The following is a 22,711-nucleotide window of genomic DNA, read 5'->3' as shown; positions in this document are numbered from 1 at the left end:
AAAAAAAAAGGGTTTCTACCAATGCATGGATTTTTGTGTGTAAAACAGCAGAACTGCCTTGAATATGGAAAACTTGCTGGTGATATATCGAATTTTTTTTTTTTTAATGGAACATTGAATCCAAAGGGCTGTAAAATGATAGTTTAAAATGTTTTTAAACTAAAGTGTTTATTATTTATATGCATTTTTCTTGGGAGAATCTTCTGAATTAGCATCTTTGCTTGCTCTCCTTCTATTTCTCTTTCTCCCTTCTGGAATGTTTCCTTTCAGCTGAATGAGTGTGATTGCAATGTTTCCCATACACCGACAGAGCATTACTTAAAGTGTTTTTAAAACATGTGTCTGAGAAACAAATTTTGTTAGAAGATTTATGATCTAAGAAATTACTGTTTAACATACATAATGTGTGAACATCCATTTGATGTCTGTACAATTTGTTATGGAACAAAGTTTTAAAGTCTTTACTGGACATGTATGGATTTCAGATTTCATTTTATTTCTGAAAACATATGGGATATTTTAGCTTGTTGTGTATATAGACTACTTTATCCTGAAGGAGTCTGGATATACTTTCAGTCTTCTAATCATTGTATTTTGCAGGAATATGTCATGAGTATGCTCATATTCCAATTACCTTTTTTCTGATACTGTTTCCTGAATGCTTCTTTGATTGTCAGATTTAATTGGCATTTGGGTTTCTAGCATCTTTAGAGTTGGCCATGGTTGATCATATGTTAAGATTGAGCACTCCTGTACACTGAGCATTGTCCAGTATATCTTTATAATCTTATTTGTGTTGCTTAGTTTTTACATGAGTGTGTAAAACAACGAGCGTGTTTTGTTACTGGTGTTCTAAAGAGAAATGTCAACAGTCACTACTTCAAACAGATGTAAACAGTTTAATATTATACATTTGTGTCCATATACAGAATGGTGATGTAATTTAAGTTGGTAAGAAGGTGAGAGTCACCTTTGTGTAAGTCCAGTGTTCAGTGATCCCGTAATGTTAATGCATTTTGCATGCAATGCATCTTCATAAATCGGTTATTGAAGTTCAAACAAATGAAATATTTTTCATGATGACAGCGTGTTTAAATTTATGAATGAAAAGGGGAAAAAAATAGCAAATTATTTTTGTCTCACTTATTGTTTGACAGTGTTTGTATTTATGCAAGTACTGCCATTTCGCCCCCATGGAGTTTTGTGATGTTCTCTTTCTGGGAGTGCCCAAGGACTACAGTTTATATGCTACTGAATACTGTTTTCACACAGTTTTGTATATATTGAGAATAACTGTAAGCATATGCAGATTGAGTCTCTTTCTGTAGTTCATTGGACCTTATGATTTCTATGACCCAAATAGGATAAATACCTTTTTCATGACTAATCTTTACTGTAAAGATGTATCAGTTATATTTTTGAGCATGTTTTGCTCTATTTCTCTCCCTTTTGTTACTCACTTGTGGTTGTTGTTGTTTCAAAGTTAGTTTAGTAAATATTTAGATGTGTTAAAAAAGCAAAATACTTCTCATTCTTGTCCAAGTAATTTTCTCTTTAAGGAGTGTCTTCCAATTGCTGCAAAGTACATTGTAAGATTTAAACTAGAGCAGAAATATGTTTTCAGGATCTACTTTATATGAATCTTAGGTCTGTTGACTGTACACGTGGTCCTGAGGGAATCATTAAACTCCAATGTATTTGTTTGCTTTACTTATCTTTCATTTAAGGGTTAATAAATGGCTCTCTCTTGATTATGACATGGAATTTAATTATTTGTAGAATGCATTGAGACTCTTTCAAAAAAATAGTGCCTTTGGCGGTATGTGCCAAAAGGAGATAGTGTCAAGTTTTCTTTCCCAGAGTAAATAACTCATAATTCATCGGTACCTCTTTTTCCCAGGCGCAAGTCAATTTCACTTCTTAAAGTATAAGGAACTGTTTATGGAAGAAATGTCTTGAATTTTTTGTTGAGCTCTCTCAGTATAGATATGTAGTCTTGATTATTGATGTAGTTCATGGTTTTGCTCTGAAGAAAGAAAAATTTCTATTATTAGGTATGCCCTTGGATGCAATTCGTTTTTAAAAAGTACAGTCAGAAAGGGAGCTGATTCTTGGAGTTTCTCCTCATGCAGCTGAACGTGAACCTTTGGGAAAGCAGAAGCTGTCAAAACTTTTTGGGCTTACCTGAGTAAAAATTGTCTTGCAGCTTACATTTATTTAGCCTTGGTAGGAAAAGTTGGCTTTGTTTTGTTCTTATGCATGTAATCTTTGCATTTCTTCTTGGAATTCACTCTGCTATTTTTTATTTCCTTAAAGCAACAGTTACCACTATCTAAACCAGCTGTATCATGCTGTCCATACGGGTCCTCTCCCACCAGCGTTTGTGATAACTCTAGCCTACCTTCCTAACCCTAATCAAGTTATTGTTGTTGTGTTTTATTGTTTGTTTTTTTGTTTTATGTACTATGTACATTTTTTCCTACAAAGATTAGGAACTTACAGTTTGTACAGTGGTAGTTCCTTACATAGTTAAAAATTTGGATGAGAAAGTTGGTCTTAAATAGTAAAACAGACGTACACTGGGGAGATGAAGAAAGCAAATACTAAGAACTTTCTACTTTCACCTTCTCTGTAGAATTAGTACCATTTGGTTAATGAGCTTTCTTGGCTAAATAAACATCGTCTGTATAGATTCAGCACCTTGTCACTTTAATAATTTATTATCACCAAGTGTTCCTAACTGGACTACAGCAGCTGCACATCTACAAAAAAAAAAAAAAAAAAAAAGGTGTTACCAAATGCAGCTTAATTGGTCCACATTTAAAATTTACACCTCTTTTATTTATCTACAGAAGCAGCAGTGCTTTATGATAGGAGTCAGTCAGTAAATGGGCTTCTTAGGCATAGCCACTTAGCTGTTCTGTTATTTCATGTGCATTAGTGTTTATTTAGATAACGGGTTAAATGTAATTTAAATAGGGAACAAATTTTACATTGGATAACGCATCCCAAGTTGGGAGATGGTAACAGGGAGTAAATGTTAAAGATTTAGACACTGTGGTGAAAGGCACTATAGGAAAGCCTGGGAAGATACATTATACATCACCAATGACTGTTCTTTTGTATGTGTTTGCAGTAATGTTTTGTACATTTGCTTAGGGACTACAGAGTGCCAGATAGCCTTGATTTTTTTTATTATTATTATTATTTTTTATTTTTCCCCAAACTTGCTAGTGAACTTACTGCAGAGTAATTATACCAGCATGGTATTCTGTTGAGTGCAACATCTAGCTTTGCCAGCAAAATGGCATAAGTGGCCAGTTTATTCTTTAAGGTTGTCAGGAGAAATGAGGTTCTGGCATACTCAAGGGAGTCCAATGCACTGTCACTAGGAGAGAAAAGAAAGAGACGCTGAATCACTATTTTATGATGAAACTGATCTCACCTAATGCTCTTGGGGAGCAGGGAAAAGGATGCACTTTAAATCATACTTTATGCAAAGGGTAAATGTCTCAAGGTTGTCTGTGTTCTGTAACAGTTGAATTCAGTCCACTCTTCTTAAATGTTACTATATTGATAGAATCATAGAACTCTTAGAGTTGGAAGGGACATTTAAAGGCCATCTGGTTCAACTCCCCTGCAATGAACAGGGCCATGCACAGCTATATCAGGTTGCCCAGGGCCAGATCCAACCTCACCTTGAAAGTCTCCAAGGACAGGGCATCCATCATATCTCTGGACAACCTGATCCAGTGCCTCACCACCCTCACTGTAAAATACTTTTTCCTAAATCTAACCTAAATCTGCCCTCTTTTAAGCCTAAAACCATTTCTCCTTGTTTTATCACAACAGACCTTCCTGAAGAGTCTGTCCCCTTCTTTCCTGTAGCTAACCTTTCAATACAATTTGTGTGAATTAAAAGCCTCAAGTTTTTGGTTTTTGTTTTTTTTTTCAAATGCCGGGTTTTGTCAAATTACTATTACTGTCACTCTATGGTCCTTGCAAGTGCCAAAAGCAGATTAGTTGTTTCCTTTCAAATTGTAATTTAGAATGCGTATTTTATCTTGTTCCTGTAACGCATTTCTTTTGTAGGTGGAACACCTAATTTGAAAACACTGTGGTTTGCCAAAGGACCTGACGTGGAAAAGCAACGGTACAGTACATTTCTGGCATGCTTTCACCTTCAGGATGCAATGGAAGAGCTCCAAGCTCTAGAAGCACCTGTTGCAGCATTCTGCTGCTTGCTGACCTACCTTATGCTGCAGGTAACTGGGACAGTTACTGTTTCTTCGGCTGTCAGCTCTTATAGGTGTGACTGACTAGTTAACTTGCTTGCTGGCCTGTGGGCAATTTTTCTTATAATCATTTTTGGAGGTATAGTTGATCAAATACAATAATAATGCATTGCAACATTTTAATTACCCCATTTGGCATGCATCACCCTGTTCAAAAAACATGTTTTTTTTAGTAGTTCATCATAACTCTCACATGTCCATGACAAAGTCCTTTGGGCAGTTTAACAGAGAGAGTGTAAGTAGAGGAGTTTTTCACCCTTTTGAGGACTTGTTTGAAAATTAAAGCTCTTCTTAGTGTTTCCATACTGTCATCAAAAGAAGACATCTCAAGTGACTATGCAGGCTATGCCAAAGACACTATAAGTATTTAGTTGGCTCTCACTACTTTTTCATACCGGCTTGTATTCTACTCCATTTCAAGTCAGAATTAAGGATATGGCCCTTCTGATTAAATTGTTCAGGTGATCATTAGTTAGTTAGTAGTTTGTTAGAATTCTAAAGGCCTGGCAGCCTGCAGACTAGCTTACTTGTAATAAAAAGGAATGGAAGTTTAAATGCAATATTACTTCTTAATTATATTTCTTCTATGTATAATGTGTTGTTTATGCTTGCCACCTTTCAAATGTGATCTCACAAGTATACTTTTCTCTCTGGGAATTAGAAAATTATAATGTTTTTTATCTAATCTAGAGAACTCTGTTGCACTTTTACTAACACTGAATTACATTTCATCACTTGTTTTGATTTTTATACTTTACTTGTTTTGTCTTAGTAGCAGAATTACACTAGTTTGAGATAAGTGAAAACAGATTCTAAGTTCCTATTGTTTTTTTTTTCTTCATATATGTTTGCTCAGTCTTAGATGATGCATTGAGGCAGTATGTATGGGGATTAAACAAACGACCCATATAGCTCCTTTTTTCTTTAATCTTTGTATAGCAGAATATTAATGGAAATATTTTTTTAAGATCAAAGTCACGAAACCACATTTCAGGCCTTACCATTTCAATGCAGCAAGATAAGTATTGTGTACTTAGCTTTAAAGACATAGTATAATTTTTTCGTGTTTGGATATGATATCTTTTCACTGTTTCATTTGTTTTTCATGCTATTCTGTATACTCTTCCATAGTATGATTATTTGAGAATGTTTTCTTCAGTGTGATTAAGAAGTTAAGTAGCAGGATAGATCACCTACAGAAAAGTGTATTTACTGAGCCTTGAACACAGAATATTAATAAAATGAAATAGATCCCATTTAGGGATATGGTCTTCAGAACTTATTATCCAATAACTGATGTTAAAAACAGAGGAGAATAGTTTTGTGGCTCTTATTTTCAAGAACAGCAAAGACATCATGCCAGGTGATGGAATATTTTCATGGAAGTGCTGGTTTCTCAACATCTGTCCCATCTGTCCCACAGGTACAGTCTACCCTGTGAACCGGACTAGCAATCTGATTTGGATTAAAATGTGTTTCACTGTTTAGTTGTTTAGTGCTCTGATGTTGCCATTTGTTTTCTTGGGGTATTTGATAGGAAGAACAAGAGTGAGTGTCAGCAACTGCACTTTGAGTTGAGAGTAGTACTTCCATTTGTTTTTATAGCTGAGAAAACAATGTTTGTCTAACTGTGGTCTAATTCTTGTCTTCACACTTTAGTCTTGCATTTGTATTAAAGAACTAAGGTGGATTGTTAACTGTGTGGTGATTTAAGCTAAATAGTTTTAGGTTGCTTTGGGCAGGCTAACATCATTTCCCTCAGGTCATATGAGGGAGAATTAAACCCCGTAACAGTTTCATTTGTTGTCTTTTAATCTAACCTAAAACTGTTGGGTTTTTTTTGTAGGAATCAGGATAGTGACTACCCAAGTTTCCACCAAATATATGTCATAACAGCATAAAGAAAGTTTTGATTTAAAGAGCACTCTTTTCAGTGAGGGTGTTTTTCAAATATCCTCCAAACTGAGAACAAAAACAGTGAAAAAAAAAGACAGCAGGTCGATCATTAAAAATTGGAAGGGGAGTGATCAAGAGATCAAACAGTAGAGCCTCCAGAGAAAGGGGAGATAGAAACATTTACATTTTAAGTTTTTATACTTTTATAGGAAATTTAACAGTGCAAGTGTGATAACTCACCAAGCTGGGATATTGAATGAAGTATTTCACTGAAGAAGTGTTTTGATATTAATAAAATTTTTGCTAATGATGCTCTCTTCGGGGTTTTTCCTTTTTTTTTTTTTTTTCTTTGTTTGAATTTGCAAGAAATCTTTGATTTTTTTTTTCTTAGGACAGAATTGTGCAAGACTTGCTCTGTAGATGAAATTTCTATTACTGGGATGTACAAAATTCACAGATTTGCCACCTACACAAAGATAACACCTGAGCTGAAATACAGGGCAACTTAGGGCCATTATCAGATCTTAGCAGCCTTCTTAGTGGAGTTAATGAATACTAAGGAACATTTGGAAGCTTAAAGCTTCTCTGATATCCCTTACATTCTCATGCTTTATGCAAGTTTTAATAACTTCATACAGAGGAAAGTATTTTACAACGAGATAAGTAGTAAGATCTGATAAGAAAAAACAAAGCACAACAAAACAAAACAATTCTCAGCAGTGGTTGAATAATTTATAACGTGAGGGTTGCTCTTCTTAAGCAAATAAATGAATGAAGTAATCATAGTCGACTTCTTAGTGTTTCTTTTTCCTATTGATTTACATCAGTATTTTTTGTTATTTTTCTCATTCATGTTTTCCTCTTAGTTTGTAATTCATATTAGTCTTAATAGAAATTCATAAGAGAATTGAAATGGGATTTGCACGACTTTCCCTGAAAATCAAGGCATTAAAACTGGGCAATGTGTGTTGTAGGCCTTACAGCCTTTAAGCTGTTCTGTAATCCCACATTGCACATTTCTTCACTTTTGCCAGAGAAATTTTCCTTCAGTTTCCAGTTGATAATGATTTTCAGTGCTTTGTGAGTCTTGGGTTGTTCTCACATCAATATGTAACAATCAACAGGTAACCATGTAAGCATTTGAATAAATCCTAATGGTTGTGACATCTGTGGCTCACTTGATGTCAGAGAGCTGTTGGAGAGGGTCCAGAGGAGAGCCACAAAGATGATCAGGGGACTGGAGCACCTCCCCTACAATGACAAGCTGAGGGAGCTGGGCTTGTTCAGCCTCGAGAAAAGAGGCAGGAGGGAGACCTAATTGCAGCCTTTCAGTACCTAAAGGAAGCTTACAAACAGCAGGGGAATCAACTCTTTGTAGATAATGACAGGACAAGGGGAAATGTTTTTAAGTTGAGAGAGGGAAGATTTAGGTTGGATATCAGGAGGAAGATCTTTACTATGAGAGTGGTGAGGTGCTGGAACAGGCTGCCCAGAGAGGTTGTGGATGCCCTGTCCCTAGAGGCGTTCAAGGCCAGATTGGATGGGGCTCTGGGCAGCCTGGTCTGGTATTAAATGGGGAGGTTGGTGGCCTTGCCTGTGGCAGAGGGGTTGGAGCTTGATGATTCTTGAGGTCCATTCCAACCCTGGCCATTCTGTGATTCTGTGAAATTTCCTGTTGTTAAGAAGTGCCAAAGGAATAGAAGAAGGGAATACGTAAAGAGTGGGTGTCTTGTTTGGTGTTTGGAAATTGTGTATATATGCTATACACAGGTATAATGAGCTATGCACTTCATTCAAATATTGAAACTTAAGCATTTTGTTCCATTTAAATGTCTTTTCCTTGTCAGTGAATTCATGGTTGTCATAACTCCTTGAGATCATTAAGTTTGGTGTACTTGAGAAAAAGAGGAGCCATTATCAAAAAATTTCTTTTCAGAGCTTACAAATAATGTGTTACTTTTTCATCTGTTTTAGGTCAGTAGTCTCTCTCTGGAGGACTTAAATGCATTTGTGGCACTCGTTCTCTGCCTCAGAGGAAAGTCAGCTGCTGAACTGGCAAGTTTGCAGGTACTGATTGGAATAACTGAGTAACAGAAAATGTTCACAGAAACTCAGAGATAAATATTTTGAGGGGGTAGGGGATTCAGCTTTAATTTTTTTTTCAGATATGGGAACTGAATGTGATGGTAAACACGTAGCTTTTAGTGCTACAGTTCATGTAAATATTTATATTTGTTAATCATGTGGGAAAAAAAATAGAAAGGATATTCTCTAGTGGTTGGGTTCCTAGGGTGAAGGAATGAGTCTCAGGTTTCTGCCTAACTTGGCTTCTGGATATTTCAATGATGGAAAATTTTAATGGTGAATCTTGTCCTGCAACATCACTTCATTTTTTTTTTTTCCCATAGAAGAACAGTGTTTCAGAACATCAGCTGTTTGAATATCACTACACTAAATAGAATCTGGTATTACTGTTTGTGGCAGAATGTATAACCAGCCAGAAAAAAGTGTTACCTAATGTGGCCCCATTGTAGTAAAGACCTATTGGGTCATTCTAGACTATAATATTAGGTTATGGAGAACTATTTTTTCTTTTCTATGTTGATGTGGTCTAGTCTAATCTCTTAGAGCTTATGATCTGTGCATAAATCTTTTCTAACATAGTGCTGGATATTTTGTTTTTTATTAGTAAATGGTTAGCAGGGATTGAAAATACAGCAGAAACTGTATGGATTACATAGTCATGGCTGTGGAAACAGATGTGGAGACTGCACATTTGAGCAGTCAAGTAAAGATCATTTTGTGATGTATTAGTAATAGCAGTGTGTTGATAAAGGCAGAAATTTAAAATTGTCTAATATTTACAAGGGCTTCTACAGTCTGCTTTTATACCTGGAACCAAACTGTAGTATGTTTTGAAAATATTCTTGAAGATACTGACAATGGTTAAGGAAATCTATATTGCACCATTTTTTTTCTGTACAGTGATTGCAGAGGGTCAGCATGCTCTCCTTCGTATGCTGTGTAGTCAAGAGACTGAGAGGTGGAGATAGGAATTCTTGCTTAAGATTCAAGTCTCATGACTGTCCATTATTCAGAAGATTTTAAATTTTATATACATTCTGTGCAAATCTGTGTTTTTTCCCTTTCCTATCTTCTTGAACTCATGTTTTGAAAAACAGATTCTTAGTTATTGCAGTAGAATCATCTCAATAGATCTTTTTGAATATCTGTGCAAGAGTATTTTCAGTCACAATTTGAGGTTGCATTCCAGTTATTAGTAGTGTAAAGCACAGACTGCATGTGTCAATGGCTAATTGAGTTGTGGGCTTACCTAAAAGTAAGGATGGGTTAGTAATGGTGGGAACTTCAATTCACCTTCACTCAGAAGATCTTGTTTATATTTCCAGAGAACTCTATGTACTCTAACCAGACCACATTAGACTTTAGTAAGTACTTTATGTTGATAGCAAGGTAACTCAACTACTGCTGTTATTGTCTGTTAGTTTCTAATGCATAGAAACCAAAATAACAAAAACAACGTGATTCCAGATAGATTATTGGACTCATTTTGACAGATGAAATCCAGTCTTCATTTTTTTTACAAATTCATCATGAATTTGTTCTGCAAGTAGTCAAATGTTAGAACTGTATGCCAGAAGCAAAGCAATGAAATGATAGCAACGTGGAAAATTGCAAAAATGTAGGATTTATTTCTGTCTTGAGGACATTATTACACACAATGTACTTAACATTGAGCGTATAATTATTTTACGAAGTCTGATGTGGCAGTCATTCAGTAAAAGCACGAAGGCAGCCAAGCATAAGCAGGAAGTATTGAAACAGTTTGTTATAGATGCCCCTACAGATGTTGTTATGTAAATTTCTAAAGAGCTTGGAAGTTTGCTCTCTTGGAATTGGATGTCTTTGTTCATTTATTAACGTTGTGGTTTAGGACACTTATTTTGCATCCAAACATGTAATATTAATTGATACATAATACTTTCTAGCAGTCATTCTGCTAATTTAAAGTTGCTCACAAATTTTGCAATTTACCCACAAAATTTGGGGAGATAAGATGGCATGAAAGTAAATGACATGTGAAGCTGCTATTATGCTGTGTGGTGCACTCTACTGAAGCACACTACTGAAGCAGGCAGTATCACATTGGGATTGGGTTACTGTTGCTGTTTGCAGGTACTTTCAAAAGCGAAATCACTCCGCAATAGATATTTATTAAGTTGATTTTCTGGGTATTTATGTTTAAAATCAGTAGAGGATTCAAGTACACAGCTAGTAAGTATGGGTTTTATGGGAGGAAAATGGAAGAGTACAGTTTAATCTACTTGTCTACTTTTTCTTCTCCTCTGAAAAGTTAAATGTGATCTTTGGGAAGAACTTATTACAAAGCTTTCAAAGAGGTTGTGTTTAACTTGGGCAGCATCTACAATTTTTTATGAAAACGCTTGCTTATTTGCAATCTTGGATTTGTCTTTATATTTTAACTGATAATACAGTGTTAATGTTTACTTCTTCTAAATGATTCTGTGAAGAACATTAATTTGATCAAAATAGTTTTGCTCTATTCCTGCGCAAGAGTCGTTTAGTGAATTTATTTGAAAAATTCCACTATTAATATGAGAGAAAATGTAAATAGAGCCCAATTTTCTCTTATGGTGAAGAGATCATTTCAGCCTTCACTTCCAAATCTGCTTTCTGATATGCTATCCATATTTCATAGATAATGAGATCCATAAGCCTACAAATTCATGAAATAGAAAGGGACGTGGTTTGAATAAAATGGGTTAAAGCCATAAAAAATACAGTTTACTTCACACTGAAAGAAACTGTCGTGTGGACGTATCACTCAAATGCACATTATACTATTCACTAAAAGTAACTACTCAGTTCTTAGACATGAAGATTTGTTTTTCAAGATCAGTGGTTTCAAAATACTGAAATGTGAACGTGATAGACAAGAGCTTTTGTAAATTCATTTTTTTTAATCTGGTTTCCTTGTGCACCCCTTATATGGTATATTTATATTCTGCTTTGCCCAAGTCTCCCGTAGAGCTTATACATAAGGTCAGAATTAACTTTTGGGCCCCAGGTTGCCTATTTCCCTTCTTTCTATTTTAATCTGGTGTGCTGTTCTGGCAGGAAGCCCAGAGAGCCATCAGTCTAACTTTGCAGCCATTGTAGAAAAAAAAAGGCACCAGCAGTCCTGCTTGCAGTGTTGTTTCTTATATTGTGCCAGCCCTGGTTCTTCACAAGTGCAACCACAGATCATCTTTCACCTGTAACGTGTCTAGAATACTGTTCAAATAGGAGAGGCCACAGTGAGTTACAAACAGAAACAGTACATTTCTTCTAGGATTTCTTCAAGTACAGGAACATATAAAACATTTGTTTCAGTGGTGGAAAGTTTTGAATCAATCTTTACAAAAGTTGCAGCCAAAGATCGTTGGGAAAACTTGGTTATAAAGCAAATATGCCTGGAAATTGATAGATGAAACAGAGTTCACTCAAAAGGTGCTGATGCACTAGAACAGGTTGCCCAAGGAGGTTGTGGATGCCCCATCCCTGGAGGCATCTATGGCCAGGCTGGATGTGGCTCTGGGCAAGCTGGTCCGGTGATTGGCAGCCCTGCACATAGCAGGGGGGTTGAAACTTGATGATCACTGTGGTCCTTTTCAGCCCAGGCCATTCTATGATTATATGAGTTCTGTAAATCTTTTAAAAGTTATGTGTATGTCATAAAACACTAACAAAATGTTAGTGGGAGATACATAGGTGGATATAGGCATCACATACTGCTTGAATTCATGGCATCTGTAAGCTCCTTACAGCTTTGCCATACCACATCCAATTATGCCATAGTATCTACTTTGGAGCAGTTACATCTTTTGTCCCCCTGGTATAAGAGTCTGTTTGGCTGCGTATGATAGGTAAGAATGTCAGACTTGAAATGTATGCCTTCAGCAGTTCAAGTGTTTTCAGTTATTTAGAAAGTGTTGTAGATCCGGGATAAGCACAGACATTTTAGATCTTGCATGATAAGTTCCAGAGTCTTTGCAGTTTGGTTTCAAATGAACTTCCACAAAAATCACTAACAAGGTTTGCTTCATTAGATTTCAGAATTAAAAATAAAAATAAAAAATAAAGAATAACCTCAGCAAACTGGCATAACAGGCAAAAGTAGTTTAAGCAAGAATTTTGGTCGTGTATAAGGTTCTGATATCTTCTGTTTCACAGTGGCACAAAAGCAAAATTAGCTTGGTAATGGTACGATATCAAAATTACACAAGATAATTTTCTCTCAGTATTTTACTGAGAAACACTTGGCCATATTCATGCAAATAAATTAGTGTGTTTTAGAATATTCATAATTATTTAGATTATTCTGGGTTTTTAACCTTGGTTTGTTGTTTTTTTTTCCTTGCCATCCAAACAGAAACGCATAAATAATAACCTGATTCTGAACATTCCAGAATTTGGCAAGCCAAGCTACATTTGTCAGAGCCATTAGATGCCATGATTTTCAGACAGACTCTGAACAACCCTTATAAGCTATCTATATTTTTCAAAATACAATTATTTTTAAAAAAGAAATTGTTTCTCATCAGGAGAGAGACCCTGACTGTTCCCTATGAACATACTTACTTGCCATCTGGTTGGATTAAGGAAAACGTAAAATATAAGAAAGAATATTGTAGAGATCTCCCAGATAAATCTCTTCTATTCAGTATCTGCTTTCACCTGTGTATTTTGGAATTAACGCATTCCCAAGTGCTTTACGGAATCAGGGCTTTATATTCCCACAAAAATTTGCATCTGACAATGTTTTAAGTTTAAGATGATAGGGAACACTGTAACTACTCAGAGAGGAGCGGGCAGGCTGAGGTTGCTTCCCAGCTCATTCTTTCATCATCTGTAGCCTTCAGGTTTCTCAGTGTTCTGAGCTAATCCGGAATAAAAGTGCAGTAGTACAGCATGTGATTTCAAGCTGAGATTGGTTCAGTCCTTGTTCAGCTTTAGAAATACAGCTTTCTTCTCATTGCGTCATTTTAAGCGAATCAGTCCAAATAAAACAGTTCAAATCTTCAAATAGTTAGATCTGTTTTGCATTTAAACATAAAATAATAAATAAATTACATTGTTGATCAATAAGAACTTGCATCAAGTGAAGACTACAAGAGAACAGTATTTCTTGAAAATCCCCTATCTAGTTCTATTGCTATTTCAAGATATTTAAGGTAAAAGGCAATCTGGCACTTTAGCTAAAATTATGGTTGCATAGCATGGTTGCATGGATTCTCAAATTTCTTTTTTTTTTTGTTTTTTGTTTTCATCTAAACGTATCATAAGGTTGATATTTTTGTACCAAAAATTATCACTTTTCAAGTCCTGTATGGCAGTTTTTCCATTCCAAGAGAAATTGATGTTCTGGAAGTGGATGCTTTCTTGCAACTTAATTACAAATTGATTCCTAGTATCTTGAATGTAGTTGATTACAAGCTGACGGTTGGCAGATCCCTTCACAGGTCATCTGAGAAGCTCCTGCTTTGAACTGTGGTTTGATATGTCTTGGACTTGAAGCTTGTCCTGAAATAGAATCAGATAGTTCTTTTCTTCCTCAACATGTAGACTTAGCACTTGAAAGTTCTTTAGCCAGAACTGTTTACCTTGGAATATATCACTTCAGAGGTGAACCTTAGTATCAGTAATCTAATTGTGCACCTGCTCTACAATACAAAGAGACTGGGGGTTGGCAGCAGGGAGAAAGAAGAAAAAACACTTTATTGCACTGGCAAACAGTGATTGTTCTCCTGAAGTTCCCTGTATTAACCATCTCAGTTCACTGGTGCTTTCATTTAAAGAGCTTATATAGTAGGCATGACCTTAGTAACTATTGTTATAAGCTTTCTGAAAGGTATAGAGCTTCAATGTGCCAAGCAATGCCTGATCTAAATTCTGCTAAAAGTCACTGGTGGTTCTGTTGGCTTCAGTCACAAAAAGATCACTTAAAAAGTGTGTACTCAAAACAGATTTGAGGGAATGGTTATACATTGAGACAATGAAGTAAATCTTGAACATCTACTTGGAACTGCAGGGATAAAGTAAATTCTAAGCTGGGCTAATTAACTCTCACCTATCAGAATTTCATTGTAGTTTCAATGATGTCTTAATCCACACCAACTGTTTCACAGTACGCTGTGAAAAACATCTATGAGAAAAGACAGTAGTGACAGTTGCATACCAAACCTGTTATCTTTTACCAGTATAGTCTGCTGCTGTGGAAAGGAAGCTAAGTATGTTCTGCTGAGCAGCTGGCAAATTTTTTACTTCTGTAACTTTCTTATGGACCAGTCTTAGAATTAAACAAAGGGAAAAGGCTATGGTAAAGTGTGGATAAGATTTTCAGATTGGGCTTGTGGTTAAGATGGTGGTGGGAAGTGAAGCCTTTGATTTACTATGGGAAATTGCTGGAACTGAGAGAGGAAGGTGAACTTCTGTACAGTTCTTTAAACTGTTCTGTGTTTTTTTCTACTAATGGTTTCTGAATATGTTGGCTTTTTTCAGGAATGTTTGACAGTGCTGTAGGAGTAAGAAAGGAAAGAAATAAGTTACTGCAGATGTTCTAAATATGGGAAAAGAGAAAGGAGGGCACTCTACATATCCCAAGAGAGGAGGAAGCTTTAATGTAATATCACGTTATTAGGACGTCCAAGTCAGAGAGAGACATTGCTACATGCATGGGAGAGAAACGTGTGAAGATGGTAAGAGTTAAGATTCCAGTGAGCCTGTTTCTGTAGAAAGGATGTAACTGCTTGCTGGGTCACAGCCTGAGGACTGCAAACTCAGAGTTTATCTGCGTATTCTGAGAATGTCACAAGTATTATGAACTGTTATTAGCCCTGCAATCATTTATATCAGAATTGAGTACAATTGTGGTTACAATAAGAAAAGTAATGCTAATTTTAACCTTTCTGCAAGTGCTAGTGTGCTGTCCATGACATAACTGCGTGAATAGCTTGGAAGGGCTGAACTTTTTTTACTGGTGTAATATTCATCATCGTAGAAATTTCCTTTGTGCTTGATTTTGTTGTTGATTTTGCTAAGAGTCCTGATAAGTATTCGTATGTTTGAAAATGAAACAAGCAATTAAAAAGCAGTCTTTCTGCAACTGGAGGAGACTTCTAGGTTGATTAGCAGTAGTATTTTTTGTTATTACTACCTCTGGTGCTTAAATGTAAAAGCAGTTTTGAAGCTTTGTTTAGGTTGACTTCATTGGAGTTTTTGACCTCGTGTAAATAACAGTGGATCATTTTACATCAAACTCCTGACAAAACACAGTAAACAAGCCTTTTTCAAGGTATAAACACTGAACAATCGGGTTATTTACTCCTAAATATTTACTATGAAGGCTTTGGAAGTGTTTTAAGAACTGGTTTTTCTCGTTTCCCTTGCTGGTAGATACCCTCATAGGATCTGCTCCTTTCAGTCCCCATTTTTTTTTTCACCCACCTTGTTTAAGCAGGAAGAGCTTAAACTAAGCCATAATCTTTTATCAGAATAAGCCTTAGTAATGTTTTCAAAACACAGGCACTTAACTCCCCTCTCACTGTGACAGGTGAAGGGAGCAGGTGAAGTACTTACTACACTTCCAGCAACCCATTGCACAAAGCTGACTGCTGCCGAGTAAACATACTGTTTCATCAGTGTTATCATCTCTGATAACACTCCTTACATTTACTGCTGTTGCACTGGTTGAGATTATTTTTGCAAGAGCAAAGTATATAGTTCCAGTACATATGGATCTGTTGACAGCTTGCACTTGGAACAAAGGGCTGAAGGCAGAAACACCTGCAATTCTGGAAATGACTCTTGTCTTGAGGTTGAAAAAATCTGATCACTGATTCTTTCCACTGTAGCAAATTTTAACTTCAGTGAAGCTGTCATCAGTTAACAGTTCATCTGTTTATATCTGAATCACAGTGTGCATTACCTCTCCCAGGCAAAGCTAAACCTTACTGAGTTTCAGTGAACAAGAACTTAAGATACGATCTACTTGCTACCTTTATTGCTCAAGCATAAATTGCGTGTGGTAAATATTTGATGTTTTAAGTTGTGTTTGAGGGCAGTAATATACCAAGTAATATACTGATAATACACTGACTGAGTTCAAGTGGGTCTAAAAAGAAATGAAATGGTGAAACTGGAAAAATACTTAGATTTTTATCACCATCACATAAATTCCAGCAGCTTATTGCTGCAATCAAATTTCACTGAGTTTTAATTACTGTTCTTCACTTGATTACTTTTAACCAGAAATAAGCAAGTACTAACCTGTCCTTGAGATTTGCACTTTCCTTTTTATAGCAGAAACACAAATATTTCTTTGAGAGAAAGGAGAAAAAAGCTCTGTGCCATTTTAAAGCCATTTATTTTTAAATTAACAGTTTAAATAGTGGCCATGTTCATATATTTTATATTCAACCCAGCTGCAGGAAAAAAGCAAGAAGTGAGGGGAAAAGTGTATACGAACAACTTTAATCTAAAATCCAATGTAATAAAAATGTATATTAATGATTAATAAAGTATGTCCCCAGAATGGTATTAAAATTCCTACTTCAAGGAACCAGTTCTTAAGTAAAATGTAGTATCTAGTGCATTGAAGTACAGATGAGGAGTGAAGTAGTGTAAATAAAGAAATGTGAGATGATTACCATGTATTTATTGGTCTTGATTTCTAGAAATGAAGAGCGATTTACCACTGAGTATGCTTCTGGCCATCACTTGTTTCTTCTGACATTAGGCACATTCAGATACTTACTGTCACAATTTAAGCATGGTAGAGCCTATTCATCTTTTTAACAGGGTTGGAGCTCTCAAAGCTTGGTAGAGTCTCACCATTCTAGGTGAAAGATTTGTGGTTTGTTTTTGCCATATTCATATCACACGAAAGTGCTGCTTTTGAAGCACATCAGATGAAGTTCATACATCTATTAAGAAAACATTTGTGAATCCACAAAGAAGACTCAAAGGTCTTAAAGCATCAAAGTATTTTTACATCATGAAAATGTTTTCTTTACTTTTTTTAATGATTTAATTTTATTTGATCTGAAAATTTGCTTCAGCCAGATATACATTACAGTCTTTTAGTCTAGATTTGCTGACTGCATCTGTGAGTAAACACATTCCTTCTTGCAAAGACCCTCTCAGTGCTCAGTGAGGATGCACACGAGCACAGTTACCAGCCTGAAATTACAAGGTCCATCAGCTGAAACACTGTGTTTGTAGAGCAGAAGAAAGCATAATATGAAATTGTTCTCTGATGATGTCTCTTGCAGCAAATATATTTCTAAAATTGTTACAAAAAGCATTAGGCTTTTGTCATGGATACTGCTGCATTTCTCTCTTTTTTCAAATTGGGTTATCCAGTTCAGCTCAGGCCTTCTAAGCACAATATCAATAACCTCGGCTACACTGACTTTAGACGACTGTGACCTTTGAGTTCTCTTCTCAGTCTTCCATCAGTGTTGGCAAATTGGAAATGTAATCTTTCTTCCCCAAACCCTGGGAGGACGGGGAGCTGGTGTTGGTGAAAGCAGTGGCAAGAGCACAACACAGGCAGCTGGCATAAGAGAAGCTGTTCTCACACACTCCTTGTCTCTCTTGCACAGATGTCATCAGCTGATGGTAGGAGTAGCAGCAGCAGGATCACAGGGGTGTATCTTACATGATTCGCTAGGGTCCTGAGTTCATAAAAATAGCAAAAAGCACAGACACAGTTTCCGATAAGAAGTTATCTCTAGGGTGTAATGCCCTGGAAGGCAAGTCGTCTTTTCTTTTGGAATTTTCCACTTATCCTCATCATGACATCTTTGCACTGCAAACACCAAGCTGTTGTGAGCATTCCCATGGCAAAGCAACTCTGGGTTTGCCATGTGCATGGGCTAATTGTTATAGACTCACTTCACTTTCATTTTCTTTGTTTTTCATTACCAGACATGGAAAATAGAAAAACCACCCTTTAGCAAATCTATTTCCTGTCTTATTAAACTAAAGAAGTCACCGTTGACAGCTCTTCTCTCAGTCTCAGTAGTATTGATTTACACTAAAAAAAAAAAACCCCAAAGCCTTCCCTTCACCTCCTATCTATTACATTAGTTCTTGGGGAAAATTCAGGATTGTTATCCCTAGACAATGAAAAGACCTGTAAAACCTGCCACCAGTGACTTTCTTATCTCAGAAGAAGCTGAAGAGCACAGCTAGGGTTATATTGCTAGCTCAGACTTCATACTCACTAAGGAGCAACTAGTATCAATGACAGTACTACACCAATCTCCAGCTTGAGATGTCATTCAAACTGAAACCTCAAAGTCCTTTTCTATGTTTTATTACTTTGTATGTCACCATCAAGAGGAAAATTTTTCAAATTCTCATTTAGATGCTTGTTCTGCAAATACGTATGCATTTGCATTAACGTGAATAATGTCATTGAAGTAAGTTAGATTAATCACATACTTGTGTTGTATGTATGCTTAGAAATTTCAGAACAAAATTAAATAAAGATTTGAAATCTCTGCCTTAGAGATTTGTGGCCCAGATGGCATCCATCATCTATATATAGTATTAGTAATCTGTCCTAACAGCTGTTTTACATCCTTGGTACCAGTGGGATTAAAATGGACAGCAAGAGCATATCTCTGTGAATAAATGACAAAAAGGTATGAATGGTCATTTAGAACACAGCCATCAAATTAGAAGATGGGAAATAGCTTCTGTTTAAGACAGCATTTACTATTTTCAGCACCTTAAATACCTGCTTTCATTAGTATTTGAAAGTTTATTTTCAACAATTAAATCTTCTGATGTTATCAATACTTACTGAGACTTCAATAATAGAAGATACTGATCTCTATGCCAAGGAATAAAAAAACATATCTATAATAAAGAGAATATTGGTTGTGTAAGTCATATTGATAAAAATTTGTCCAACAAATTTGATTCAACAGATTAATGTGTTACTGTCATTCCTGGACTCTGCTGCTAATTTTAGCTTGATATCATCCATTTTCCATACAAGCTTAAATAACAAAACCTTACCTTTATTCAGTACTTGTCAAAGTATTCTGTTGAGGAAATTATAAAAAAGGAAAGTTGTGAAGATTCTTGTTAGTTTTTATGCATTAAATTTCCACTCATGAAGTCTCACTTCAGTCACAAACCAAGCAGAATCTATTTTAAAGCCTGAATTGAGGTGAACTGGTTTCCTTAGCAGGTCTTGAGATTTAGCCAGGTGATCAGAAGCAATTATGTTAGTGTGATGTAAGAATCTCTCAGCTGCAATCTAATAAATGGTTGTGTGCATTGTGCACTCTTACAGTCTACTTTAGTAGAAATAATACTGGTTCATTTAATCCACATTCCTATTTAAGTACCTGTCAGCATTTTAAAGTGCTTTGCAAAAGCCTGCTTTACTTGCCAGAGCAACAGAGATGTAAGAGTGCATGTAGTTACTGGTATAGGCTGGGAAAATGATTACTTGCAGCTGGAGGCAATAATTTCCTGAAACTTGTAGCCTGATCCAATCCTGAAAATACTTTTAAAGTGAGGAGGTGGAGGTCGTCTTCCTTACTCAAATATGAAGCATCACATTAGATAAATGATGAGCATTTCATTTTCTGAATGACTGCTCAAGCTAGCTTGTGTTGTCTGTGGTTGTCTTTGGTTGTCTCACTGAATGGATTTCAGGAACTGAGTGCTGTGTTGGGTCAGTGCCTTGAAGGTCAGCTTGATGCCTCTTTGGGAATCACTGGAGGCCACAGTTCTTCTCAGAGGGCTCTGGGTGGCCCTGCCTGGTATCTTTGCCAGCATCATCATCTATAGATCCTCCTTTGCTTCTTCCATGTAGAAAAACAGCCAGTGAAGGTAACCTCATTTCTTCAAGTTCGTTTAAACAAAGCTCTCCTGCCCATTGCCTGTGTTTAGTGGGATCCTTGTCAAAGAAATCATGTTCACGTTGTTAAGTTGTACGTTTGCTCATTGAATAATACAGCAAGATTAAGTCTTTGACCAACTTCTAGCTATATTCATCCAAATGATTTACTGTGCTTGGCTCTTTTGAAAGGTTTTTTTTTGTGGCTATGTATTACTTGCAAAGCTTTTCTGGTTTTGGTACGTGGACCATAATGGGAAAAAAGTTCTGATCCAGTAGTACGATATTTCAGGTTGTCTGCTATTATCTGTAATTTTTCTTAAATAGAATAGAGATGGTATATATGCATATCTATGAATCTTTTGGGAAAATTTCAAGATATAAGATGATATTATCATTAGTAATAGTGAATCATAGAGTATCCTGAGTTGGAAGGGATCCATAAGGATCACTGAATCCAACTCCTGGCTCTACACAGGACCACCCACCCAAAAATCAAACCAATGTCAAAGAATGTTGTCCAAACACATCTCTAACTCTGACAGCCCATTCCGTGCCCACCACCCTCTGGTGCAGAACCTGTCCCTAACCCCCACTGCCCCTCCCCTGACACAGCTCCATGCCATTCCCTCAGCCCTGTCGCTGAGCTGTAGGCTGCCATGAGGCCTCCCCTCAGCAACTCTGCACTGGGCTGAACACACACAGGGACCTCAGCCGCTCCTCATACATCTTGGCCTCCAGACTCTTCATCATCTTTTAGCCCTCCTTTGGTTGCTCTCAGATAGGTTTATGTCCTCCTTATCACGTGACAACCAAAACTGACTTTCCAATGCCCTTCAGACAAACAAAGATCTCAGGGAAGTAGAGTTAAGATTAATTTGAGCCATTTCTTTGTACCTTCTATTCTGAACTGTTTTGAATGCTGTTCCATTCCTAGTATAACTTACACTGTAAGGAAAACTGTAAAGAAAACTGCAGGGTACAACAGCTACTATGGATTACAGTATTGATGTCCACATCATTATGAACTCTTCCTAGTTCTGACAGACTGCTGCAATACACAGTGTAGAAGCAGCATTCCTTACTGAGGAGCTTTGTACCATCTACAAAATAATTAAAATCAAAGTTTTCCACTTACTGGATTCAAGGGTTTTACAGTTTACTACATTCTGCCACAGAGGAATGTTAAATTCACCCATTGAGTTAATTTTGGCCAGAAGTTTTACTTGTCTAGTTGAGTTTCTCATTTTGCATTTTCTGGATGCTGTCATACCATTCCTGTATTTCTTCTGGGAACATCCATGTTTAAGAGAAATAATTTGGCTTTCAGTCTGCAATCAAAGGAAAGTTTTGAGTATTTAAAGTATTTCTGAAGCCTGGGCACCATAAACTTTGTTCTATCAAATCTTGTAATTTAAATGATCTCATAAGTGCTGTAACATTTCCTGGTTGATCAAGCTGTGGAATGGCAATGGATCATTGTGCACATTTTTTTTTTTATACACCCAGTTCATATTTTACATTCCACTAACATATTCTTTCTGGGGAACTGCTAACATCTTGAGAAATGCTGTAGAGAAAAGCCATTTGTTTCAGTTTTCACTTCAGATGTATCCATCTTAAGAAACTTGAGTGCAATGCTTTATTTATTAAAACAAACTTCACTTTGTTCATTTTCTTGAATAAAACTAGATATAGAATCCCTTCATTAATTTTACTGTGCAATAGAAAACCACAGTTGTCACAGGTTTGGGGCTATTTTTCATTTGCTCTGCAGTTTGCAGGATTGTGTCATGGTAAGATTGCCTATGTTCCCTATACATATATTTTTTTCTTTTTAAAATTGTTTTTTTTTTTTTAATATTATCAGCTCATGCAAGTGGACTCCAGAGCTGTACATCTCGGTGCTGTTTTGGTTCGTGGCCTTACAACATTGCTCATGGCCAATAGTGCCTGTGGCTTTCCATTCAGAATGGATGATTTGATGCCCTGGAAAGTATTTGATGGAAAACTTTTTCAAGAAAAATACCAAAAGTCACACCGAAGTTGCTCTTTGGAGGAGCTTTTGGAAGGCAATGTGAGTAATTACATCCTCTTAGAGAGTTTTGTATTCTTTAAAAAAAATGTACCTGTCCATAATTATTGTTGCACTGGCCTCCTTTCTTTGTATTTTTCTTCTTTTCATTAATTCTATTTCATCCTTCCTGCCAAATAAACCATAATAGGGTAGAAATACTGAGACTATGCAGGAAGCTAAACATCTGCCTTTCTTTTTGTTTCCAATACTCAGAAAACAATACGAGGAAGTATAAAAATGTTTGCCAATTTCAAAAAAAAAATGAAAATTACCATAGCAGTTTTCTAGTACTTGTAAATACAGTGAGATCTTTCTGCTGCAAGATTTTAAGCAAAATCATAAGAGTATATGTAGATCATCTTACTAAGTATAACTTATAAAGCACTTAAGAGCGATATTTTAAAGGTATTAAGGAACTTAAAATTTGAGATGGAGGTTTAGTGAATTCCAGAAGGAACAGGAAGTCAGAGAAAGAGTACATAATACTTTTTTTTTTTT

The 22,711-nt window shown here is 36.2% G+C and overlaps 1 protein-coding gene across 1 annotated transcript in view; it reads left to right on the top strand.

Annotated features, from left to right (window-relative positions):
- Positions 1–22,711, top strand: part of FAM120B (family with sequence similarity 120B) — a 49,420-nt gene that overhangs the window by 14,720 nt on the left and 11,989 nt on the right. The window contains 3 exon segments of the mRNA XM_010707034.3: positions 4,093–4,265; positions 8,166–8,258; positions 22,007–22,213. Coding sequence (XP_010705336.1) covers positions 4,093–4,265; positions 8,166–8,258; positions 22,007–22,213 — 473 coding nt within the window.

The sequence above is a fragment of the Meleagris gallopavo genome, chromosome 2 (genome assembly GCF_000146605.3).
Source record: "Meleagris gallopavo isolate NT-WF06-2002-E0010 breed Aviagen turkey brand Nicholas breeding stock chromosome 2, Turkey_5.1, whole genome shotgun sequence".
Classification (NCBI taxonomy): domain Eukaryota; kingdom Metazoa; phylum Chordata; class Aves; order Galliformes; family Phasianidae; genus Meleagris; species Meleagris gallopavo.
Note: the sequence above shows the minus strand (reverse complement) of the source record. Positions and strands in the feature narration are given on the sequence as shown.